At 42.9% G+C, this 26698-nt stretch overlaps 1 protein-coding gene across 4 annotated transcripts in view; it reads left to right on the top strand.

Moving 5' to 3' along the window:
• CERS3 (ceramide synthase 3) overlaps positions 1-26017 on the top strand; it is a 52071-nt gene extending 26054 nt beyond the window's left edge. For all 4 annotated transcript variants that reach the window (XM_051628282.1, XM_051628283.1, XM_051628281.1 and 1 more), the window contains 5 exons: positions 966-1058; positions 1287-1415; positions 2961-3067; positions 4931-5087; positions 22420-26017. In XM_051628282.1, coding sequence (XP_051484242.1) covers positions 966-1058; positions 1287-1415; positions 2961-3067; positions 4931-5087; positions 22420-22551 — 618 coding nt within the window. In that variant the 3' untranslated portion in view covers positions 22552-26017. The remainder of the gene's footprint in view (positions 1-965; positions 1059-1286; positions 1416-2960; positions 3068-4930; positions 5088-22419) is intronic.
• The last annotated feature ends 681 nt before the right edge of the window (positions 26018-26698 follow it).

Genomic DNA, 26698 nt, shown 5'->3' with positions numbered 1-26698 from the left:
TGACAATGCTCCAAGGCACTGTGAACTAGATTTACTCAGAGCATGATGCCAAGTGCTGTTGTGTGCCTGCTGGGCCCTGTTGCTTGGTGGTGCCAGGGGGAGGGAGAGCTCCAATGCAGTGGAGTTGGATCTAGATGATCTTTAAGGTTCCTACCAACCCAAACCATTCTGTGATTCTGTTACTTGGTTTGCATAGTGTCTGGGGATCCTCTCAAATCTCCATTTGTTCCCAAATGTCATGAGACTCTTGTTTCTTCCTTAAATATTTTACTATCAGTCCCATAACAGATGACTGATCAAGCTGCCTTCTTGCCCACCTGACAGAGGTTTTCATGTGCCCCCTACTGCTATTTTTATAAATCTGTAGCCAATCATACTGCCTTCTTGTTCTGTCTGATTCAAGGACCAAATAAAAAGAATCCTGTCTCCCAGCTGAGTTTTCCCAGCTTCTCTTACTCATGGGACCTGATAACTAAGCTTACTTCCTGCTACCTGGGAAATGTTTTGAGCCAAGGGGGCAGCCAAGCTCAGCATCTATCTGAAGCAGATGCATAGGATTTTAGCACAAATAGCTAACATTTTAATCATGGGGTGTGTGAATGTTTAAAATGTTAAATAGTCCCCAAAATGCAGGGCTTAATTTATTTGCAGTTGCTTGTAATTAAATGCAGAAGCACTCTGCATTTAGCTCTGTGACAAAAACACAGCAAAAAGCATGTTAAAATTCAAAGGTGGGGGAGGAACTGCAGAAACTGAGAGCTTGGTCTGCGTAAAGGTTAAAATATTTGGCTCCCAGAACATCCTTCTTAATGAAGCCCAGAACAGGGATTTAGTTTAGTTTAATTTTTTAAGCAAGACTCAGCAGAGGAACAAAAGCAGTGAGGAAAGGAAAAAAGAAGTAATTTTCACTTGGCATTCACTTTTTTTTCTATGCTCAGAATTAACTGTGTTTTTCTTCCTTACAGACTCTGCTGCCATCCCAATACTGGTACTACATGATCGAGATTAGTTTTTACTGGTCTCTCTTATTTACACTCGGAATTGACAACAAAAGGAAGGCAAGTGGTCGTGCTTGTTTTTAGCTGGAGCCTCTGTTTCTGGGAAGGGGGAAATAAGGTGGATAAGGAAAAGCACTGTCCTGACACGGGCTTTGGTGCAGCCACATGAGGGCAGCACCAGTCTGTCCCTGCCACACCTGCGCACATCTTGCTTGACACCTCATCTGCGCGGACACCCTCGAGGGCTGGGCTTCCTGGGTTCTACCTCTTCTCTTTCCTCCTCCACAGGATTTTCTGGCTCACGTCGTCCATCACTTGGCAGCCATTGGGCTGATGAGTGGCTCTTGGTGTGGCAATTACGTGCGGGTTGGAACACTGGTGATGTTTGTGCACGATATTGCAGATTTCTGGCTTGAGGTAACCTCACCTCCCCATCTTTTTGTGTGTGTTTGTTTGGGGTTTTTTTTGGTTGGTGAGTTTAATTGGTTGTTGCCCAGGTTGTGTTCAGTGATGTTTTAATTTTTTTTGTCACAAGCTTCACACAATCCCTTCCTATCCTCAAAAGAGGTGTGACTTCACAGATTTAGAAACTGTAAGATAAAAAAGAGCTTCTGGATAATTGAAGCTGATACTCTGTTACAGAATGCTTGATGAGAAAAGAGCAGAGAGATTTCTTCAGTATGGGCAGGGACTGCAAATACAGCTGCCTTCCTGGATGATTCTTGTTTCACTGTTAAAATTAGACCAGGTTGCCTAGCCTGTGAACAGCTTGTCATTATACCAATTCTCAAGCAAATTTAGCAGCCAAAATTTTGGGTAGTTCTTCAAATTGGCTTAATTTTGTCAGCATTCACACTCCTGTGTTGACCCAAGGGGTGCATCTACATTACACACTTCTTACTGGAGATACTCAAGCTGTCCCTGAACAAGATATGACAGGTACCTACTGGCAGAGGGAAAGTGTCTTGCCCTGGGGAAGGGGAAACCCCTCCCCTGAACTAAATATCAATGTTTAGAACAGTTTGACAAGTGTCCTATTCACCACGTAGCACTGTGGTTGCAGAGACTTGCTGCTGGGTTTCTTGGAAGACAGATGGATACTGCTTCCTAGAACAGAACTACCCTTGTTTTGTCACACCAAGACTGAGAGGACAGTTTTATCACCTCTTTTAGTGGCAGTGCAAGTGTAAGCAGCCCTTGTTGGCTGTTGTCTGCCACTGTTCATTTCTGTTCCTGATACTCCATCCTTCTATTGGAAAAACTAATTTGTAGGGTCATGCAGTTAGGATTGATCCAGATTAAACCTATGTGTATGGGGTTTTTTCTGGATTCTTTTAATTCTGAGATGCTTTGTGGTCCAATTAATTGTGTGGCCTTACAAACAGCTGAGCTGACAACTGTGAGGTCAGCACTCAGATGGGAACTGAAGTTGGGTACCAAAATAATTTAATTCAGCCCTGCCACTCAAACGTTCATCAAAGTGCTGCTTAAAATTTAGGCTTGGCACCTGAACTTTGTTCATGCTTGAGAACAGCTCTTGTACTCACCAGTGTCCAGTGTGGTTCCTAAATGAAGCATGGAGAGTTGTGCAGTTCAGCTAGGGAAACAGCAATTAAAATCTTAATTAGTGGGAAGAGACCAAGAGACCAACACTGAGATCTCCAGTTATGTTTTCTAGAGGGCTTTTTGTTTTCATGACACTTTTACATTCTGATCAGAGAGCTGATCTTTAGACCTTTGGTACAGAGTCCTTTTCTTTAAGATGAAAGGAGAAGTATGAACAAAGAATCTGTTTTGATACTGCTTTATTAGGTGTCAGTAAAATGATGGCTTTACCTGTCAAACAGGGAGGAAATTTTCTTCCTGCTTAGGTAGAAGAGGAGTCCTTGTTGATGACAATGCAGAAAGGAACTTATTTCAGAGAATATTTGTAATATATTTGGTGCTTTTTATTCAACACAGGCAGCCAAAATGTTTAATTACGCTCACTGGGAGAAAACCTGCAATATTCTCTTTATCATCTTTTCTGTTGCATTCTTCTTCACAAGAATCATCCTGTTCCCCTTCTGGTAAGCAATATTTAATGTAGTCACAGGCTTTTATGTCATTGCCATTTCCATTGAGAGGTTAGTATTGGTTGTGATGGGAAAAGGAAAGGAATGGATTGTACTTGAAAGAGCAGAAGCAGAACTTTCATTATTGTTGGCTACTAATGACAAAACCTGTCATATTCTGTAAAAAATTAATCTAAGTAAAAATAGTTTTTAAATGAGCCTTTTGAAAACATGCTAACCTAAATCTAGGGGTTTATATATATTTACTTATTTTAATAAATTGTAGTTTAATGCTCTGAGCTCCTGTATTTTCGAGGGGAATGAGCTACTTCACCAGAAAGAATAATTTTCCCTTTCATTCCTTCCCTTCTGCTATAGCTGCAAAGTCAGAGTAGAGTGTAATTCCTAAATAATTGTAGTTAATTTTTTGCAGACCCTCCGTTTTGCTACCTACTTCTAGGGTAATAGCTCACCTTACTCACTTAGACAAGGAGCATTCAGAAAATGAAGGTGAACCAATTAATTTAGGAAGTCAATGCAAATAAATCATAACTTGCTAAATACTTGCATGACTTTGGAGTGCTCTGATTTAATCTGCTTTGGGGTACCCCCACGGGTGCTCAGTGTGCTTAATGCTTAACACGTTTAGCTTTTAAAAACTGTTTAATGTGTTTCACATTCACGGTTTCGTTGACTTGTTCTAGTTTGCCTTCGTGCCCCTCCCCGCATGTGGACAAACCCTTAGAGACTCAAGCTGGTTAAATTAATAGTTTTGAACATTGATCAACACAAGGTTTTAATTTCCTGTAGTATTTTCTTTCAGAAATGATCATGTCTTTTACTTTCTTGTTATTTTATTAACTGTACAAGTGATTTCCAATAATTTTGCTTCACTGAGTTTCTTGTGCTTGAGTTCTTGAGCTTAGAAGCAAAACATGATGAAATTAAAGGGACTCAAAAAGCACCAAATAATATATGAGTAGTGAAAGTCTGAGGATGGACAAAAGATGTTAATTAAGAAAAAGCCCTGTTGCAAAGCCTGTAGGATTTTCTCTCTAGTATGGATTTCAGATTAGAAAGAATTTGCATTAGAAAAAATGGCATAGACAAGCTCTGGGTTGCATAGTATCTAGACCACACAGAGCTCAAGTATCTTTTTAAAATAGGGATTTTTTTTTTAAAAATCCCATTTAAAATGGGATTTTTTTTAACCTTATTGTGTTGGGTTGACCTTGGCTGGATACCAGGTACCCACCAAGCTGCTCTATCACTCCCCTTCTCAGGAGGACAGGGGCAGCTGGTGTGTTGTCAGCACCTTTCTAGCTACCAATGCAAAATACAGCCCTGTGAGGGCTGCTGTGGGGAAGATGAACTCCATCTCAGCCAGACCCAAGGCACTTATTTAGAAAACTTTCCTGCAATACTCACATTTCTCATCTTTTGGAGTCTGTATTTCAACAGAGATGGTGGAGTAGGGTTAATGGTTGGTCTTGATGATCTTAAAGGTCTTTTTCAACCTAAGTGATTCTATGAATCACAGAATCTTAGGGGTTGGAAGGGACCTTGAAAGATCATCTAGTCCAACCCCCCTGCCAGAGCAGGATCACCCAGAGCATATCACACAGGAACTAGTCCAGGCTGGTTTTGAATGTCTCCAGAGAAGGACACTCCACAACCTCTCTGGGCAGCCTGTTCCAGGCCTCTGTCACTCTCACAGTGAAGAAGTATTTTCTGAATCTGGTAAAGACGGGGCTTGTTAATTAATCTGTCATCTTTTCAGAGCTTTTCAATGTTTTGTGGAAATAGTTAATGACTTTGGAATGTGAAATTAATCATAGAGAGAATTCTTGTACCCTAACAGTGACCTTTATTTCGTAGGATACTCCGTTGCACGCTGTATCAGCCCACATACTACTCCACGACTCCTGTCATCGCATACTTTTTATTCAATGGGATGCTATTGACCCTTCAAGGCTTGCATTTATATTGGGGTTACTTAATTTTCAAGATTCTGAGAAGATTCATTTTCTTAAAGGTAAGCAGTTTTGCTTCTGCAGAAAGATGTCTCAAGGATTGAATAGATGCTAATACCTCTAATAGATTGTCACACCTAAGGTCATAAATCAGAACATCAAAACTTAGAACTTTGACTAAATTTCTTCAGGTTTGTCTAAATCTGAGGTCAGCTGTACTTGCACACTGGTTTTGGATTAAGAAAATCACATGAAGCTGATCTGGTATTAGATTATGACACAGTGCACCACTTGAATATGACAGTATTTCAGAGAAACAGTGCAAGGCTGGTGCTGCCATAACCTGCTTTTATCTTGTAGAGAAAACTCATGTGGGGACAAAACTACAAAGAAACATTTGCTGCCATTGTGGTCTTGTTTGATTGCCTGAAGTAGTAACATTTCCACAAGGTCTCTTGTCATGAAGTGTGCATTGTGGTGTAAATCAAACATGCAGCAAAAAGCATTTAGAAAAGGACTTTGGAGAATGTCTCAAGATTTGGCATAAGCATTGACAGGTATATTTTGCTAGTTCAGGTGAAATTTCAGTTGTGCTGTTGAAAAATGGTATTTCTTTTGAGGATCAGGATGCAAAAACTTAATTGAGCTGACTCTGTCTTTTCATCTGAAGCAGTTAATGCTGTGAAGCATCTTAAGGAAATAGAAATATTCCTTTCTACCTGTATTTAATTGTTGTTTGACTGGTAACAGAAACCATCCTATAATTATTGGATTATTGAACTCCTTCAAATCATATGCACATAGGCAGCTGGGATATCACAGGGAGACCCAGTGTCTTCCTTAAAAGAAAACTGCTGTTACAAACTCGGCCCTTGTTAGACAGCAACTAGCTGCACATAAAGGACAAATCTGTAGAAGAAATAATTTGCATTGTTCTTCTGCTAAAACATGTTTCTGTGTTCCCTTGGACACTGAAGAGCTTGTATTTCTTGCATGTCACTTATCTCTGTTAGATTAATTACAAAATTATTTCAGACCTGGCTTATTGAGGGTTAGTGTTTCACTTCTCATTTTCTTGTTTTGATTTTGGCCTTGTCTCTGTGCTGTTCTCTCACAACCCCTCTAGTGAAGTCAAGAGGGACATCCCTCTGCCTTCCAGCTGAGTAAGAGGAAGGCTTTGGCATAGTTCTCCATCCACATTGGTTGAGGTTATAAGAGTACAGTGCAAGAAGGTCTTCAGATTCAGTGGTGAAGAGGACATTACTAGGCCAGCTATATAAGGCCTTGTGCCCTGCCTGCACGTGTGCCTGTGTAAGGGACAGGAATGTTTTAGAGATATGAGCTTTTTTTATTGGTCATTGCTAAAAAATGAGAAAGCCTCGAGCTTGCATCCCTGCCATGGATTTTTGATTCCTTATATAGCTCTCTGGGAAGATGGTTTCCAAACAATATTTTCACAGTGGTAGCAGCAGCCTTAGCCCTCCCCAGTCTGCATGACTGCAGCTGGCTTGCATGTGCAGCCTGTTTTCCACAGCAGTGGCAGACTTGGCTGTGAAAGCAGCCAGTGCCTCCAGAGCTGTCCAGGCACTGTTGGAAAGAACAGTGTTGGCAAGGCAGTGTTTTGATACCAACGTATTTGTTGTAGACATGCTCCATACAAACAGCTCTTGCTATTTCAGTGCAATGCCAGTAAACTGCCACCCTGGTATTAGAAGGATTTTGTTTCTCTGCCCAAGACTTTTACGTTTTCGTTCAGAAAACAGGCAGTTTGGGACATTTTGCTTGAAGCAACAGTTAGCTACTTCAGATGGAAAAATGAAGGGCTGGTGTAACTGGAAGTTGAGATTGATGTTGTTGAACTGAAGGAGGCTCTGAGCATCATGAGGGTGCAAGGAATTTTTTCAGTGTGCTCTGCTCCTTGAGCCCCCCTGGATTGTTGGGGTGACCAATGAAAACCACTGCAGTGGGGCAGGTAACAGCTCCTAGCCTCTGTCCAGGGGCAGGTGTCTTCCCTAATTGTGTCCTTCTGGACCATGTCATCCCACTGTCTGAAAGTCAATGAGCTTGAATGTATTCATTCTTGGTAGGAAGTGCTGTTGTCCCTTGTCAAAGGACAGGTTAAAGGCTTGTCTGGGTCAGACATGAGTGGTGGGACTCAATGGAGAATGTAAACAGGAAGGCCCAAGTCTTCAGGATGTCATGTACCCACCAAGTTTGCTGTTATTCAGAAGGTCACACAGGGCTGTGTCACATCGTGGTTAGGGCTGTGGGTCTAGATCCAGTGCTCTCCAGACTGAGACAGGAGGCTTTGCTGAAGGCAGGAGTTCATACAAAAATGACATTGAGTGCTGCAGCCTCCGGAGTTGGTAGCTTCTTCCATGCTTTACTTGTCCTCCTCAGGAAGAGATGGCTTTTGTCTGAGATTGGCTGGTCAGAAGCCCTTCATTTCAGATATCACTTCCCCAATGCACTAATAAAAGGGACAGTTCTCCTCAGTCCTCTGGTATAGCTGCTCAGCCAACTGACTGGCTTCAGCAAAAAAGAACTTGGACTAAAACTCTTGCGATTTCCCTTCTCCCAAATGTGACCAGAGATTAATAAAAATGAGGAAGAAGGAAAGAAGGGAGGAGATGATCTTGCTTTGTCCCTCTGTGTCCATTTTCTCTGATACTGGAGCTGGTAGCATGGAGCAGCACAGGTCTCCATGCCACCTTTCCCCTGGCCCAGCCATAACACAGGGGAATCCTGCATTGACAAGCCAAGCTGTACTCAGCTACTTTGCATTAAGAAGCTTTTTGTTTTCTATTGGGTAAACTTAAGGGGACAGGAACATTAAATTTTGTCAAATCAAAGATGTTCTTACTCTGGAAAAATACAAAAAATATCCAAAAAGGAACACAAATGTCCTTTCTCATATGACATTTTGTGACCCTATATGTAAGGCATCTGCATGTGAGGAAAGCCCTTGAAGGTCAGACCTGTAGCCATGTATCTTAGATCAGCTCTGCTGCAAGAGGAAGAAGGACATTCTTCCATGTAATTTCTCTTTGAGTTAGGTCAGGCAATAGCAATGTTAGCTGCTGGCTGCCATCTTGATGGCCAAAGCCTTTTGTTGCTAGGAAACTCTGTGTGTTTCTGTAATATTGTTCAATTACATGGTTAAATTACCCACTTGTATCAAGTTTCAAGCACCACTGAAACATGTCTAGTCATCATGTCTGCACATATGAGAATATTTTAAGAAAATTGAAAAAACATAGAGAAGTATGTACATATGTACTGATTTAAAATATCTCGCCAGGAAAATCCCATGGAGATTAAACACTTTATTTCCAAGGTCAGAAGAAGGGAGCGAATGACAGCAGCCTATAGCCACATTATTATAGCAAATTAAGATGTAAAATACATGTTAAAACCATTACACACTGAGTTAAGGTTTTGGGACTACAGTGCTTTGAATCTTGAAAAATGTGTAAGTTGTAGGAAATGGGCATGATGTCCACACAGCTCAGATAGTTCAGGGCTGATGCAAAGTCCCTCAGTGGCAGAAGGTACCGGCCGATTTTTAACAGACTCTTCTGTGACCTGGAATATGTTTTTTTCTAATTGTATTCTTACCCTCACACTGCTTTCAAGTAAGGCAATGAGCTTCTAACTAATGGCCACTCATATTTAGGAGTCATCAGCTGCAGTGTTATTTGATTCACTGTGGTTCTTCCTGAAGCAGAAAAGACCCTGTGAATGCTGTAGAGCAGGTTTGGGACTTGTCACTCTTTAAAATATGAGCTGATGCCACCTGAGTATCTTCCCTTTCCCTTTGGTATTTTACACTCACTAAGCAGGGCTTTGTTTTTTAAAGAATTTGGTATCCTTATCCATAGTTTGTTCAGTCCTTGTTTGGTCCAAATTTCAGAGGGAGCAGTGAGAGTTTGCATTCAAGGAGCGACCAATGTCGGGGGGCGGGGTAGCTGAAAATGCTGATAAAATACTATTTTGGGGTTGAAGTGAGATCCGTGAAATACTTCTTGTTACGGTTCTGCTACTTCCAGCAGTAGAAGAACCATGTGAAGTGGTTAACCCAAAGACTCTTTTAATCAGTTACCTTTTTCTATATCAACAGAAGACACACCACTAAAACTCGATCCCTAAAACTGTGCCCGTGGACTAGAATGCTTGAGGGTAGGCAAGGCCTGAAGTCCCACAGAGAGACTGTGCTCTTATAAAACGTGCCCTCACTACTTAGATTGGTAATGATTCTTTACTCCTGTAGAGGGGCAGATACTTTCTGTCTTTCTTGTTAATTTATCTCTTGAGAGACTTGCTGTAATCCTTCATGTATATTTTTAAATGAATTTATACAGTTCCCAGAGGCCACACGACCTGCTCCTGACACATGCCTTTAGCTGAGGTTAGCCTGAGGCTATTGACACCCACAGCTCCTGCAGAACTTCCCTTCCCTGGGATCCTTTTATTGTTTTTCCTCTTAGTTTTTTGTGCTTGATCTGTTTGCATCAGGCAGAACTTTTATTTTTAGTAGTTCATTTGAATCTTACATTTATTTTGTAACCACATGGGTCCTGGGAATTTCGGTGCTGAACTTGGGTGAGAATTTTCTCATTACTGAAACACAGGCCCACAGCACATGGCTTAAAGCAACGGGTCGTTATTCTTGTTTGTTTGCAGGTCCTTAAACGTTTCCCCATGGAAATACAGACAAATCTGAGCCCCTGGCACTTGATTTGCTTTCTTTAAGTTACCTTTAGAATCAGATCTGTATCTTTTAGAGTTAGAGCATGGATCCACAGTGTTAAAATCCATAAATACATGGATCCAGAGTGGTTAAAATCGACACCAATATGGATCCACAGTGGTTAAAACCATTCGGTGAGGCTGGTTTACCTTTGTTAACCAAGAGTCACTCTTCAGCCTCCGTTCCCAGGGAGCGCTGGGACTGTGAGCACTGAGCTCTGCCATGCTGACTTTCTCCTTGAACTGTGCAGTAACTTGAGATACTTAATTCTAAGCAGAAATCTTATTTTTAAAACTACAGAAAGGGAAAAAACGCTCTATGTACCATGAAAGTAGAATGGCCTCTAAAGAGATTACATTGTAAATCTCTTTTGTGGCAAGTGGAATTGGATCCACCATTGGTTTGCCTGAGCTGTGTGCTGCTCAGGGAGCACTGGGCATGCCCTGGGTGAGCTGAGCCTGATTGCTCCCAACTGCCAAACTCTGGCTTTAAACTTCAGCTGTGAAGGGTCATAATATGACCCTGATCATGCACAACAGTGCTGTGCTTCCATACACCGTGCAGTTACTGGCATGTGACAATGAAGCATGTAATGAAATGTAGATTCAGTTCTGGCATGCACAGCAGTTCATTGGATTCCTCAAAAGTCAGACATGAAGCTGATTTTTTTTTTTTCTTTCTGAAGCAGTAAAAGAAAAATCTGTTTTCAAGACACCCATAACCAGAAAATGAAATTTAATGAGCATTAGCACATTCAGTGAGAAGTCATTAATTTCAGAAGAATGTCATTCACAGGAGTTAAACTGAGTAAGGGGTTTAGTTTCGTCAACTAGAGGCACTAAGTTTTGTGTTCTTTTACTTATGTTCTTTATTAAGCCTGTACTGTGCCAGTGGGTGCTAATAAACCAGCCCAGAGGGGTGTGCTTGCCTTTATTCCAGCTAGTCATCTTAAAAGCAGAAATATATTTTAGAGGATAATGATAATCTAGTTTTTTTATAATTCCTTTGCTCTGGAACTGGGAAGTTGTGGAAAAGCTTTTGCTGGAGATTGTGTGGTTGCTTTCTAGGCTGGGGCCAGTACTGCTCTGCTTTGAGTTGTCTGAATGAAGGTTCAGCACGATCACAAGGCAGATTGAACTGGGTTACCAGGGGTTCCTCCCCCCCATTTTAAAGTAAAATGAGTAAAGGAGAAGTTGAATGTGTTGATTCTTTACAGATAAATATTTTATAGCAGTCTTTGTCATGAGGATGGCTTATTAGGGGAACAAAATAGAACAAAGTTTTCCCTCTTGGAGATGAAAACCAGTCTATCTGGGAACCTTCCCAGTTGATTCAAGTTATTGCCTTTGGGACATGAGCTTTTTAATGGCCTGGAGATGGGAGCCTGCCAGCCAGGTCAGCAGCCGGAAGGCTCATGCCCTAGTAAAGGGAAATTACTTCCTGTTATGACTTTCTTTCATCTGCGTATTTCCCACTCTGCTGCAGCAATCTAGTTAAGCCCAAAGCCTGGCTTCATATCTCACTGGATGCTGCCAAATTCATCTGAGGGAGGAGGGGTGAGAGGCAGGCAGAAGAAAGTATAAAAAAGTAAGAGGTTTGCTGGCTGGTATTTCCAGTGATAGGCAAGAAGGAGAGAAGCTGTTGTGTGCACACTGGGGAGCTCTGGAGTCCTTCCCTCCCTGGGGATTTGAGGTCAAGGCTGTCCCCAGTCATGTGCAGGGTCAAAGGATGCAGCCCAATCTGTGAAAGGGGAAAAGCCACCAGGTCTTCTCTACTGCATAAATGTCATGTGCCAATCCAAAAGCACTGTCTGGTCTCCTTTGCATCAACCAGTTCATTTCTTGGCACAGTGAGTTAAAAGGCAGATTGGTATTTAAGTCTCTACTTTTTACTCCAGACTATGCAAAGGGCAGCAGCTGAGTAATGACTTCCAGGGAGGTATGTTATGCTATATGCTAAAATAGACTTCTCGAATTTCAAGAGAGCAAAAATATTCTTCACTAGAGTTTTGATTTTTTTTTTAAATTTATTTTGAACAAGCTCTGCTCAGAATGCCCACAGTTCAACACCACCTTTCACTTAAATATTACACAAAAATCGTGTGAAGTTTAGAAAACTTAAGGACTGTTGTGACCATAGAGATGAATGAACTGCTGAGAAACATTTGGTTGGAATAGATGGGCTTCCAAAGCTAGGGTTCCTGTTCCTCACACAAGACTGTGGAAGAGCAGAGTCAGTCCTCTGGCCATAGTCCAACAAATGGTGCATGTGGATGCCCCCTTTGCCCCTCTTGCATTAGCTGTGCTATAAATGGGGCTGTGCAGATTTCTTCTGTGCTGCAGTAAAAGTCTCCAGGTTCAAGAGTTGCTGAGGTTTTCTTCAGGAGAAGCTGCAGATGATCACTGCCTCCCAGAAGAGAAAAATCAAAGCCCTAATTCTGGAAGCAAAGCTTCCTGTTCTGGCCAGTCCCATGGGAGGCAGAGGGGTTGAAGCAGGGCCAGGCTCTCAGCTGGTGGAAATGAGCAGCTCAACTGGAAGTCAATGGGATTGTGTTAGTTTTCACCAGCAATGGATCTGGCCAAACAAGCACCCCCACCCCTCTCTCTGCATGTCTGTCTGGCACAAGGTAACTCTACTTTTAGTAAATCCCTGATCCAAAATACTCATTTTATGTCAAAGTTCCTAATTCCAATAAAAGACAAATGTTGGTAAAGTTTTTGCTTTAAAATTGGTTTACCTGCCTGGACACAGAAGGGCATTTACTGACTGTTTGTTTTTTTTTCTGGCTTCCCCTGCTAACTGCTCATATATTTTAATTTTCTAGCAGGATGTTTATGGTATGTTTTATATGTATGTTATATATATATATATGCACTTTCATAAAAACTGTATCTATATAATAGTGTGCATATGTATTTATTTTTTCAATTGCCAAAAATTATTTCACAGAGCAAATCCTGGGTCTTCTACAGAACTTTTGGTGCCTTCGTTTGCTATTTTTAATATATGCTGCAGAGGTTTGAATTGGGACTTTGTTATGAGGTGAGGAATTCTCACACTTCCAGAGGAGTTCACAGCACTGCAGTCTGCTGCTTCCATTAAAATCAAGAAAGCTTGAAGTAAAGCTCTAGTTAATGATGGAGTAATATTAACTGAGAAAAGTAAATTGTCCTTTCTTGTACTTAAAGTATATTTCCCTAGAGGGACCTGGGAGTGCTCCATAATCCTTATTACATGCAAGAAGGGAGGGAATCTTACAAGGAGCAGTGTCTCTCCTGTGACATAAGTCTGACATCATCAGAAAGCAAGCAAACCAACCTGATCAGTCTGATCAGGCAGTGGGGCTGTGGTGCATGTGAGGATAGGATTTGTCTCACCTCAATTTAGCTGGGCTCAAGCTCAAGGATCCCTCTGTGATCAGTAGAGGCAGAGTGGTGTCTACAGGGAGCAATTCAGCCTGTCTGGAGTTGTCACCCCAACAGTGTGGGGCTGGTCACCCTCTGGGAGAACCTGTTTCTGGGGGTTATAGAGCAGTCTTGGATAACAATTTCTGAGTAGGTACCTGAGTTTCTGAATGCTGAACTTCATTGAAGTGAATCCACTGTCAGGTGACTCACACACACACTTCTCAGGGGCTTCTAATGCTATTTAAGAGGTTTTGTTCATTAGGTTCTACTTAAGGTATTCTAGATCCAGCTTCAGTATCAGAGTGTTTAGAAATACTGTATTGAAACAATTTTGGGTGTTGTGATATGAATGTCAAATGAAAAGCCATTACTTGTTAGGTATGTGACTTGAAAATTAGATGGATGGTGTTTAAGGATGGAGATACTCTTTAAACACATCACACAAGGAACAGAATGCCTCCTAAGCATGAAAACAGAGAACCAAGCACCTCAACATGGAATAGAAGTGCCTGTCATTTACATGGTTGTATTCTTGGTGGTTTCAGGTTAGTCTAATAGTGCTCTAAGGCTTCTGAAGGAATATTCTTTAGCAGCTGTGTTGCTTCAAAACATTGATGTTAAATGCAGTATCATACCTCACTGAGAAAAGTGCCTCTCATCAGCTGTTTTGTAGCCAAAAAAGCATTTATAGGGAATAAAAGTGCATGTTCTGATAAAAGTTCATACCACTGAACTCCTTGGCTAAGGCAAGTTCTGTCCTAGGGTAAAAAAAAGTTCACTATAGAGAACAGTATCAAATGCCTATTATATTGTTCTTTGTTTCTTTGCCAACTGTGGATTTAAAATTGGAATAATTCAAAAAGCAGTGGGACATTATGACTCACTCAGTACCTCCTGGGCTTCTGACATTATCGTAAAGCCACATACACTGGAGAGCAAGGTTTAGTTAGTGGATTTCAATAACACAGCTAGCAGACTTTATTGAAAGCACAGAGTACCTGATTAACTGTAAACAATGATTTATTTCTTCTCAACAGTCAGGGCATTATAGCTCCAGTTACAGGTGTGTTATGCTGAGTGACAACACAAGTGATGCTTTTTGGAGGTTAAATTTACTCCTTCAGTCAAAATCAGAAACATGTTTTAATAGTAACATTGAGGTTTTTAAGGCTTTTCTTTTCACTATTTGTGGAATTAGTGTAACTTTTATTTTAATTTCTTTTTGACACGTTGTCTTTGAGTTCCCTCTGAAAACTCCCAGTGAAATACTTGGGGATGTGGGTGTTCCAAAGAGGAGAGAGATGAAATAAGAGGAGTTCTGGCCACAAGATGTCCAATGCAATTAATGTAGAGAATCTGCATCTTTATTTAAAAACTGCAAAAAAAGAGTCCAACAGCATATCTTCCATTGAATATCAACTTTATTTCAGTTGCCTAGCATGTATAAGCTGAAAAGGGGAATATATTTTCCCATAAAATCTTCCAGACTGGAAATAAAGAACAGTTTGCTTGAATCCAAATGTATATTGCTTAGTCTCCACAGGAAAGTAAAGACTTATTAAGTCATATGTCAGCTGAGTTGAATTATTGATGTTGAATTCAACATGTTGAACTCAGAGATTCATCAACTTTATAGTATTATTTGTTAGAAAAGTACCCCCTTCTATCTATTTGGACTGACTTTTTATCATCTCTCTTGTTTATTATCTCTTTTGAGTCAGTGGTTGCTGACCTGACTAACAGCTTTCATCTTTGTACTGCAGGCTGGTTCCATATGTGCAGGTGCTGTGGAATTTATTGTCTTTACACTGAAAAATCAAGATCTAGTCAATATGTTTGTATATATTTAAAATTTTCTTAAGGTAGAATTAAGGTATAATATTCTGTGATTCTGTAGTATTTAGGATGTACTGATTTTAAGAGTCTGATTTCTAAGTTCTGATTTCTAAAAGTCAGGAAATTCTAACTAAAGGATATAACTAAACATTTGACAATGCAAAAAATCTTAAATTTCACTGAGTCAGAAAAAGACATAATGAAAATTCCAGAATCAGCTGTGAGTTGCCTTTATAATCTCTACCTGGTAGAAGAAATCCACTTACTTTCTGTGCACATAAATTATGCTTAACCTAATAGGCCCAAATGTATCTCCTTACATCCCACAGTCTTTGAGAGAGAGAGACCTGGATGTCCCTGTGTTTCTGGTATCCAGGAGGCTCCTGTGGGCCCAGTGGTTTTGCAGAACCTTGCACTTGTAATCCACAGATGAAGCAAAGGGCAGAAATAAGTCTTCTGTGGCATCTGCTGAAATGGTGGGTTCCTCTGTAGGCATCTGAGCTGGCTGATCTCAGGTGCAGGGTCTTTTTCAGAGTGACAAGTTGACTGACAACCTGCTTGGAAATAGGAGGTGCATGAACAGACCAAGCTGTGATAGACCAAGTCACCTGGGGTTGTGCTGTAGGAGTTAAAAAGCTGGACTCCCAAACAGACTGTAACTCCCAGTAGTTACAGTAGTGTGGAGGTGCTCAGGGTGATGTAGCCAACCTTGCTGTGCCAAACCAGCCTCAGACTGGTTTGGGTTGGAAGGAACCTTTAAAGATATCCACCCATCAGAAAAACCTCCCAGGAAACCAGGTTGCTCCAAGCCCCATCTAGCCTGACCTTGAACACTTCAGGGATGGGGCATTCGCAGCTTCCCCGGGCAGCCTGTGCCAGTGTCTCACCACCCTCATAACACATGTCTTCCTCATCTCCAGCCTAGATCTCCCCTCTTCTAGTTTAAAGCCATTGCATTGTCCTATAGTCTGTGTGTGTGATGATCTGGATTCTGACTGGCACTATCAGGGCAGAAGCTGCCATTCCTGTTGTGATTTGTGCCATAACTGCAGCACTTTCTGTGGAAAGTGACACTGCTGGAATGTGCAGATGTTTCAAATGAGGTCTAGGATTGAGCTTTATCGAACATATTCAGGTTTCTAGGCATTTAAAAATGTTCAAATCTAGGATTCAAGTCTTGTAATTTGCACTCTGAAACCAGGCTTTTTTTGTTGTTTTGGGTTTGTGGGTTGTTTTTTTGTTTTGTGTGTTTGGTTTTGTTGTTTGTTTTTTTTTAAAGTAGTGTGTTGAACTAAAATACCACTTGAAACAGTGAAACTGCCCTTTGATGGTGACCTCTGTGTGTATTAGAGTCAGAATCTTTCTATAGTTAGTGTTTGCCTGCATCTAATGGTTTTGTTTGTTACAATAAGCAAAAAATGAGGGCACTTGTGAACCTGATCAAGCTCTCCATAAAGAAACAAATGATCTAGTGAAAGGCTTGGGATGGAGTCACTGCTTGTTATTTATTTATAAGTCTATTTTAATTAGTGTTTCTGTTCAGGTCCACAAATCTCTTGGGAGTTGGAAGTTTTTACTCTGAGCTGGTTTTTGTTTGGTGGCAGATCTTAGTACACTGAAACTGATCTAGTTCAGAGGGAGTTTATCAGGAGATACAAAGAGCTGCTTCAGTTTTGGTTCCTGTATAGCCAGTGCTGGCTTTAAGCAGAGCAGGTGAAAAGTCAGCTAAGTCTGGGGGAGCAGATTCCTGGGAATGCCAAGGTGTTCACAGGAAGGGAGGGCTACAGCTTCCAGTCAATGTGGCAACTGGACTTCATGCAGAAACATCTTCACTGCAGAAACAAGTTCTGCTCAGGTGTCTTTCAGCCAGTTTCTTTGTCTTTTTCTCCACCCTGCCTCAGTGGCTGCTCCTGTTTCAGAGCCTGTCACTGTAGCACCAGCTTATTGTGAGAGCTCAGCTTGACAATCTGCAGCGAGACCCATCGGCCTGGCCGTGGGTTTGCTAGCAAGTGTCCTAAGAAAGCAGGAGGCAGGTTGCTAAGGCTTCCTCGCTCTTTATAGGATCAATCCACGTCGCTACAATATATTTTTGCTGCTGTTTTTACTGCTTGGCAGCGTTTTTCCCCTTAGCTCTTACACTTCCCCCTCCAGCCCTGCGTAGCAGACACGAAGCCGCGGTGTGGACAGAGATGCCGTGTGCCCAGGGAAGGAGGGTGGTGTGTGCCCAGTCCCACTTCACACCAGGGGAGCTTCAGGGGGTACCACCAGCACGTAGCAACAGGAAACCCACCCTTCCATCTGCCTTCCGGCACAGCCGTGTCCGTCTCCCCCGGGTCTCCCCAGCTGTAGCAGGACGAGCGCGGCGCTGTCGCGACCTGCCGCCGACACATCCTGGGCTGTCAGGCTCCTCCCGCCGACACATCCTGGGCTGTCAGGCTCCTCCTGCCGACACATCCTGGGCTGTCAGGCTCCTCCCGCCGCGTCCCCCCGGGCTGGAGGGCTTTTTGGGTAAGACCAAGAGCTCACACGTGGCCTCTCACAGAGGAGCGGCCCCAGCGGGACCAAGTTTTAGAGTGGAGGTTGGAACAGACCACCCTCGCCACGCTCGCTAATTGCTGCTGAGGCTCGTGTTTACTACTTAACCGGTTTGTTAAGGGTTAACACACACCGAGGGCTGAGGGTTAGGGAAAATGTAAAAGTGGCAAGTGGCTCCCAGGGATAGGTCAGGGATGTAATGTGTCCTTTAGGGAGGAAATGCAGACGTGTCCTGTGCTCTTAAGATGTTCTGTCCGAGAGCGGGTTGCGGACCCAAGGCGAGGGAGGGAGGGAGGGAGGGAGGGAGGAGGGCAAGCCCGGGTCCTCCTTAGGGAGGTCGCGCTGTGTGTGCAAGAAGGGGGAGAGGGCGAGGGGTGGGATCGCTCCTCTCCGGCGGCCCCTTCCCCAGCGGCCGCTGTGCCCCCCTCAGCAGGCAGCTACGGCAGCGTCCCGAGGTCCGGGCTGTCGGGGCAGCCCCTCGCGGCCCAGCAGCAGCAGCAGTTTGGTTTCCTCGGCAGCAAAACGGGGCGGGGGGCTCCGGCCTCGACGGCTGCGGGAAGGAGCCGGTGCTGCGGGGCCAGGACCCGGCACGCTGCCCGGGAGGGCTCGGGCTCCATCCCCGGGGCAGGCAGGTCCGAGGAGCAGCAGGGGGGTGTCCCACGCAAGAAGTGCCCGAGCAGGCTCCTCCTTTTCACCTGCTGAACTCTCTGCCTTTTATAGCCCAGTGACCCCTTGTCCAGCCAGTGTCACTGTCCAGAGCTGATGGGCATCCTTGAGCCCCAAGTTAGGGGGGTGACTACCAGGGGCAATGCATAACTTGTTGCCCGTCCTTCCTGCCTTGTATCACACCTGTTTTGCTTTTGTTTGTCCTTGAGCAGCAAGCCTGGTTTTGGTTCCTTAGCTGGTTACAATCAGCAGGAGGGCTTTGCTGGCTTAAAAAGCATTTTGTTCAGACTTATGTGGGGAAGAAGAACCATTTCCCCCAAGCGCCAAGAGCTGGTCAAGAGGGAAGTGATTTCTGAGTGCTTTATGGAGAGACACGCTTTCACAATTAGGAGGAAATTCTCTTGTTAGTTTGGATGGTGATCTGACCAACGTTTTCCTGCTTACAAGAGGCTGGGAAGTGGCTCATCTCTTAATGTCAAGATGACCTTTTCCTTGGTGAAGTCTCTTGGAGGCTTCTTGACTGTTCCTGTAATAGGATGTGGTGCTAATGGCTTGAATGATACACGTTCTAACAGCACTGAAATGCAAGAAGCCAAAACTACCTTAACAACTACGGTTCATTTAACTAAAAGAGGCAGACTGAGCAGCAGGTGGAAGGGTTAAACAAAAGGAAAAAAGATTATAAAAGTTTGCGGCTTTGGCTTCACTACAAATGGCTCTTTTGCAGACTTTATAGCATTAGTGCTGCTTCTCATAAACCTTGAAACCATTCATCCATTTAGAAAGATTAAATTGGTTAGTCATCCAGAACATAAAATATACACATCCATTTTGTCTATTACCTTAAACCATCTGAAGTATAATAAATGCAATTGCTGCCATTAAACCACTGAGTATTAATGGAGGCCTCAGCTGTGGTGTTTACAGTTTGCCAGCTCTTATGTTTCTGATAGTACATTCATCTGTTGTTGCTCAGGGACAGAAAGAGCAGAGTCTTTGAGTTGGAAAACACAGCTATAATATATGATGTGAGGGGCTCAGAGAAAACATCTTGGTATTAAATCCTAGGAATGCTACATTTTTTGTTATTCTTAGAGGGTCAGAGTTAAGAGGCACAAACTTCGCATGTGTTATCTTAATAGATTTATAATGGCCTGTTAAACAGTTTGCAGAGACAGGTTTGTTTGGTTTTCTAGTTACAGATGAAGCTATTGCTATTTAAAGTTCTGTTCTGTCACTTAAACAAGTTAGACAAAATAGCCAGACTTTGCTAAAGCAAGAATTTGTAGAGAGACTTGGTCAGGAAGCAAATTCATGATTCAAAGTATAATAAATTTTTAGATTTTATTTAGCAGCATTTTTTCTTTATGAATAGCAGGGTTTTGGATGGATTAATCTGTCCCAGAATTAAGCAAATTTGTAATGGTTGCTTCAGACTACAAAGCAATTTAATTCCTGCTGCTTTGAAATATATAAGACATTATTTCAAATGCAGGGATGTGCTGGAAAAAACATTTGCATGTCTTTTAACTACTACATATAGTGCCTTTAATCAGAGCTTCCAGTTTGAGAGCATTAAAAGTGGGAAGCAAATCTATCTGAGTTTCCAGTTCCATGCTGGAAATGCCAGCTCATTCCTACAGGAAACACGAATGGATGTCACACACCAGTTAACATTCCAAGTGGAGCAGGTTGCCAGCTGTTCTTGAGCATGCACTTGAGCACCAGCAGGTTCTGTGGAGCACACTGAGGTAGGTACTCAGCACCTGCCCACAGGAACTTCACTGGCTCGAGTCTATTCACAGTGACCACAAACAAGCTCCTCCCTGGCACTCCCCATGTTTCCAGCCAGAGGCTGCTCAGGAGGACGAGAGCACTTCCAGTGAGTCTGACAGATTCTGCACCCCACACTGTACTGAGGTTTGGTTGTTTGGTTTGTTTTTTTAATAATTTCTGGTTGCAAAAAGGTAACAAGCCTCCCCCCACACCCTCAATATTGGTCTTTCACTGCAAATAAAAATTGCAAAGCTACCAGGAGTGAAAGAGGTGATCTGAAAAAGGCAGAACCTCATAAATTGTGTGTTGTGGGAAAGGCTGTCTTTCCTTTTCTCTAACAAAGGGCACGCCAAGTTTGTCTCACAATATTTACAGTAAGATTTGTTTGTTTTGATACCCTTTGTATGTTGTTAGGGAAAAGGCAAAAGAAAATCTCCAGAAAGTTTATAGTTTCTGATGAGACTGAGTTTGGGCTTTCCAGTCCTATGCATGTTACTAGAAGTGTAACACACAGAGGGATGTGAGGCTGCAATTGGGTGAGTTTTTAACTGAACTGTCATTTATTTTCTCTGTGTGAATTTGATGCTTATGGCAGACCTCAGGTGAGCAGACTGAGGAAGTGAACTTGTTAGTTCATTCCAAGAGCAGATACAGGATGGACAGGAACAACACTGGTTTCTCCTTTCTCTGCCTCATGTCTGACCTTGGCACATCACCCTGGGAGCAGGAAGTACATGTAGTCTGTGCCTGGGTAGTTGAGGTCCTGACAGATGACAAGGAGATCAGGTTTATCCGTGATGGAGCAGTCCCTGGTGTGGCTGTATGGTCAGCAGATCATCTCCAGCACACAGCTCTGGAGGCAACGTGCTCTGGAATGAAGGGAAGCCTTGGGTGTCCCTCAGCAGGCAGCCCCGCAGGGCAGACAGCCCTGCATTACTAAAGGACACCCTGGCACCTCAGTACTGGAGCACTGACATGACCTAATATCTGGCTGTTAAATACTGGGAGTTCCTGGTAACCAACTGGATACCTGGTGCTAACAGGTGAGTTGTCAGTGAGGGCCCAGTTTTTGATCCCCAGCAACAGGGAAGCTCCTGATTTTGGGTGGGTGGTCTGTTAAACTGTGAGAAGCTGGAGAGTGCTTGTTGCACTGAAAGAGAAGCAGAGATGTTTGGGTTTAATGCCAGGGCCTCAGTTGTTTGAACTGAACTTCTGAAAACATTGTAGGATCCTGGGTTATGGCAGGAGCTGAGAAATAAGAGAGTAAAGGTGTATTTTATGTACTGTGCCAAAAAGCACAGAATGGTCTTACCCATCCCTAACGTGTGCTGTGCAGTGCTGGGGTGACAGTGTCTTGTCTCTGCATGGTGGAAAACATTGATTAGCAAGCACCACATTTGACTGTCTGAGGCTGAAGCAGGATTGCCAAGTGTTAGAAGCTGTTCCTGTAGAGCCAGGAAGGGATTTTCATGTGGGCAGACTGGCTCTCTGACCCCCTTTCATCCCTGCTAATGGAGCAGCCATCCCCTCCTCCCGGCAATTCTCTGAGCAGGATGACATACCCAGCTTATGTCTGACAGCTGTGGGGAGACCCTCCCCTTTGCACAGGTTGACATGCTGTGTACACCATCCAGCAGGGAGGAAGGGTTTAGGGCCCATAAGTCTCTTTAAGCAAAGTGAATAGCAGGAGGTGCTGGCACAACTAGTCACTGTTTAGCTTACACCTGTCAGAAGCAGGCAGCCTCTCAATTCCTACGTTTGGATGAGTGTATTCATCATATTCAGCTTTTATACAAAATTCTTTTCAACTTCCCTGCACTTCACAGTTGTTAATTAATCCCACAGCACCCAGGGATTACTGGTAAGGCTTTACAGGGGAAAAGGGAAACAAGCAAGAATGACTGGGCCAAGGTCATGGGAGAAATTTTGTCTGAAGACCATTGGGTTCTGCAAGATGAAAGTGTTGATAACTGGTCTGTCCTTGGATGTCAGCCTCCGTTTTGGGGGAAAGGAGTATTTCTGGGGTGGGCAGCTTTGATACTGTCCAGTATATCTAGAGCTCCCCTTTCATTTGTTCCCTTTAGCATGTTTTTTTATTTTTCAAGGCAAATGAAGGACAGAGAGGTTTTGCCTTTAAAGGATGGTGGGGAACTTCCAAGAAAGGAAAAACTTCTGGAACTTCTATGCACCATCTCTTTATTTTGCAATTACAAGTGGGGGCACCTGACTAATGAAATTAATTGGCTCTTATTTCAAAACCATTGCAAAGATCCAGATACCCAGTTCACATGGAAAAGACTTGTTGGTCTGGCACCAGTAGGCCTTTTTGGAAGATCTGTACTGCACTGATAATAGCAATCTGGTAACTTCTCTGACAGTGAACAGCAAGTACAGAATATGCTCACAGTGCTTTCTTCTGCCTAGGACTTAAAAGATGACCGGAGTGATGAAGAGGAGGAAGATTCTGTTACAGATAATGAAGAGGATCCCACAAAAAATGGCAACAAGAATGGCTGTGGGTCAAGCAAACATCTCCTAAACAGCAGTCACCACTAGCCACCTCCTGCAGTGATTTTTGCTCTGTTTTTAACCCAACCTACAGGATAGAATTTAAGTCAAAAGGCTTATGAGAGACTGTGATTGATTTATTGTTGGCTACTGGAGCTGGAAAACAGCCCAGTTTAGAGGGGAGGGAAAAATTGCATAACATGACAAAATGTGTTAATGACCCACTTTCTGAATCCTTGTTAAGTGTTTGGACACACTGCCTGTTCTGCTCTGACAGTGTCTGCAAGCTCAGCTCAGGAGGGTCAGATCATTTACTGCCCCATTGATTCCAACGTTGGTTTTCAATCTGGTGTAAGGTGTATTTCACCAAGCAGTTTAATTCACAGATGTTTTGTGGTAGGTGGGTAGTGTGAACTCTACTAGGAACCAAAACTACTCAGCATAGGAAAAGAACTAACATTGTTGTACAGTGACTAACATCTTAGTCTTTTCAGTTTTTAACTGCCATCAAAGTGGCTGTTTTTGGGCAGTTAGATTTCATGTCCTGAAGGCCAGTGGAAGCTGACATGGAGGACGTCAAATTACTTTATTGTAAAGAGCTGACTTCTCTGTAGGACTTTAGTCTTTCTCCAAAATATGCCATATGATAGATAGCTCAAATACTGTGTTCTGAGGTTTACCTGTCAAGGAAGTCACTGCTAAACCAGCAAAACTCAGCCTCAGTTCTCCATTGAGATCCAGGTTTCCCAGATGTCTTTTATCTCAGTCATTTTGGCCCAGTGTTGGAACAGAAGCTGCAGTGGGGAGGGAAGATAGAGAATGAAAATTTGGTCTTCTCCCAGGTTCTTTTGCATTTCTTGTTTGTCTTCAGAACTGCTGCACACCCCCTGCTCCTGACACATCTTTTTCTTGTGAGCTTGTCTCACACAGCACTGGATGACTGCTCAGGAAGGAGTCTGCTCAATTCTGTTTTGTGGTCCCTGGGTGTCCTCTGCACCTATGGGGGCACTGGGGGAGGAGACAAGCAAGGGATGTCCCATCATCAGGGCTGTGTATCCATTTGATATCAGGGTCTGTATTTCCACCTCTGCTCTTTTTGAAAATTGGGAATCACGTCAGCTAGAGCCAAACTTGGCTGTGAGTGTGTGGCTTAGGCCACGTACTGCTGTTCCTGCTGTAACAAGTGGAGGAACAGTGAATGTTTTATCAGCCTCTCCTACCACAAGTGCCTCTATCCTACGTCTGCATTTTTGTTCTGGCACCAGTGCAGGGCACAGCAGTGTTTTTAGTCCTGGGGCTTTCCAAGGAGAGCCTGGGCTCTTCAGCAGGGCAGTACCAGCCTCATTTCCAGGTGCATTTAGCTCACAGGGTCATAAATGATGTCTCATAATTTTCAGAGGTGAGAAGCTCTCCATGAGGTTCTACAGTAGCTGAGATCATCTGGTGAACTAAATCCAGTAGCTTGAGAGAGACCAGGGGCACCAGAGCTAGAACAGCCTCCGTGCAGAGCTTTTGATTCAGAAAGGCTGTTTTCCCTTTCAGGCTGCTCAGGCAGGAACTTGGTGACCTATGGGAAGCACTAGATGAGGGACTTGTTTTCTTAAGATTTCCTTGGCAAAGGGGAGTATAATTCAGTGGCTGAAGCATTTGAAAGGATGGGAAATGTTTGGGATCTCAGATATGAACTGTTTTTTCTGCAGTTACAAGAAACTGTAGGAGTATTTTGTTACAGAGTCAGGCAGTATGAAAAAATATATATATATGGTCTGTTGAACTAGGCTGTGTTTGATTTTTTAGTTATATTTTGGACCATATAATACCTCAGATGTTCATTTTTTGGCACAAAGAGTTACACTGAGAAAGGAGTATGGCCTACAGCTTCTGAGAAGGATGGGACATGTGCAGTGGTGGGACAGGAATCCCGAGGCTGTGGTTGCAGTTCAGCAGTGGGATGCTTGGGATGAATTCCCTCAGTTAGTTGCTGTGCTGCAGTGTGGTTCCTTACAAAGCTGTGGAGAATTCCTTAAATACTGCAGTGTGGGTTTATTTGGAGTGTAAGTACTTATTACATCATGGAAAGCAACTGGTGAGGTTGGCAGGGTCACAGTTGCTTATCGGGGCTGTTTATTGCCTCCGTGAACAGAACTGGCCTCTCCTGACAGAAAGTCTTGGAGGCTTTACACTCCCTTGGAGAGCAGTGGAGACGATGATACTTTCTACAAGACATAACGGGGTTTGGGGAGGTGGCCAGGGTATTATCATTTGATTTTGGTCCCAGAAAGCTTTCCCCCTGGGACTAGGAAAGGAATTCAGGAAAGGAAACACAAGGAATGATGTTGTCACAGGAGTGAGTCTCTGAACAACTACTGAGTTTTCGACTGGAATTTATAGTCTACTTGAGGCCAAATCTTACCCTTCCTACTTGGACAAGTCTCCCACTGAAGCCAATTAACTCTGTTGGAGTTTTGCCTAGGAAAAACTTTGGGTTGCAGTTATCCAACCTAATTACAAGACCTGTTGTTTAAAATCAATGTGAAACTGGGGTCTTAAAGGAAGAGCAAAAGGCAGAGCAATACACTGAAACATCAAATGTTTTGGCAAATGTGAGGTGAGTACAGAAGAATATGGAGAAAATAATGTCCTGCAGGTAAAGATAAAGTCTAAGCACAGTAAACAACCAAATAACTACATCAAGTTGCAGTTTGGGCTATGGAAGGAAGGCCCTGGAAGGCCTTCCAGCGGGTCACTGAGACTGCCACCCAAAGTAACAAGACCCAAAAATTCTGAACAGAAACCACTGTGGACAAATCCCCACAGCACAGAAGAACAGACTGTCACAGCAGGGCTGGACACGTGTCCTGTGTTAACATCAGATTTGTCATTCCTGAAGTCACATGTTTCGTTGTCCATTTTTTGCTGGTAGAAACTCAGAAGCAGGAAGCTGAGGTCATGAGGAACACAATTGGTGCTAAATAAATGAATGTGATGGTGCTTCCAGATTTTCAGTCTATTCGATGCCCTTCACGTTTTTTTAATTTTGTTGTGAAATGCAAGTGCAGAACAATAGTAGGTAATGGGTGTGAGCACAGAAGACAGGCTCCAACACATTATTTTGATCATTTTCACAAAATGGGTCCTGGGTTAATGATTTGACACTGTGCATCTGGCCCTGCTGTCACTTTGACCATGCCAAAATATTTGTGATAAAATTATAGACCAAAAGTGAAATCTTAGTCCATGAGACAGCAGGAACTCTTCTGTTCCATTTAATTTCTCTGAATTTTGTTCAGGTTTTCCTGTCCATGTGTACCATGCTTCCCCTGTACTCATTCACTGTATAGATTCACCAGTCCACCCTGAATTTGATGTATAGATCTCCTTTACTCCACAGGACTCATTTTGTCAATTTGTGTAATTCAGTATAAATATCTATTTTTTGTTGTTCTTAATGCCACTGGATTTGTTTGGTCTGTTGTGCTACACACAATAAATCAATGTTTTTAAAAAACAGGTACCTATGTGAGGATTTCCTTGTTTTCCTTGCCTTGCTGTGCCCTTGTCACCACTTTCCATTCCTTCCTAGCTTTCCAGTGAGCGCCTGTTAAGGAGCTAATTCCTTACTCTTCCCAGTTTTTACATTACCTGGAAAAGGCTGGATGATCCACATCCTTCATAAGAGGTAACCAGTTGCTGTAAACAAACTTTTTTTTTTCCTGGACAATTCATGAGTGGAGAGGGAGCAAAATTCATGGGTGCATTATCCATCATTTGTGTTATTCAGAATTTATGCTTTGACCAAAGTACTTGCCCGTGGTCCTGTGTACACCAGGAACACTCTAGATGCCAACAGCTTTTTGTATCTTCACTCAGTTGTTTTTTCTTGTGCATATGAGGGCTGCTTATGATGAGAGGTGTAATTGAGGAATGTTAGAATAATATGAAAATACAGAGATAATGATTTTATTTTCTTTTTTTCTAGGAGGGCTCATATTAATACATACCCTGTGGTGCTACTGCCCAGTGAGGCTGCTGTGGGATTACTACCTACATGGCTTATCAGAAGCACCTTGAGACAACTGAGACATGGATCTTTAGCTGGCAAAAGCAGGGAAGCTCTGCTGAAAACAAGGGAGCTGTGCTGGTTTGTATCAGCTGAGAAGCTGTTCCATATTTCTTACTCTTTCCATTTCTGCCT

The sequence above is a fragment of the Apus apus genome, chromosome 10 (genome assembly GCF_020740795.1).
Source record: "Apus apus isolate bApuApu2 chromosome 10, bApuApu2.pri.cur, whole genome shotgun sequence".
Classification (NCBI taxonomy): Eukaryota; Metazoa; Chordata; class Aves; order Apodiformes; family Apodidae; genus Apus; species Apus apus.
The sequence above is the reverse complement of the archived record's forward strand: the minus strand, read 5'-3'. Positions and strand labels throughout refer to the sequence as shown.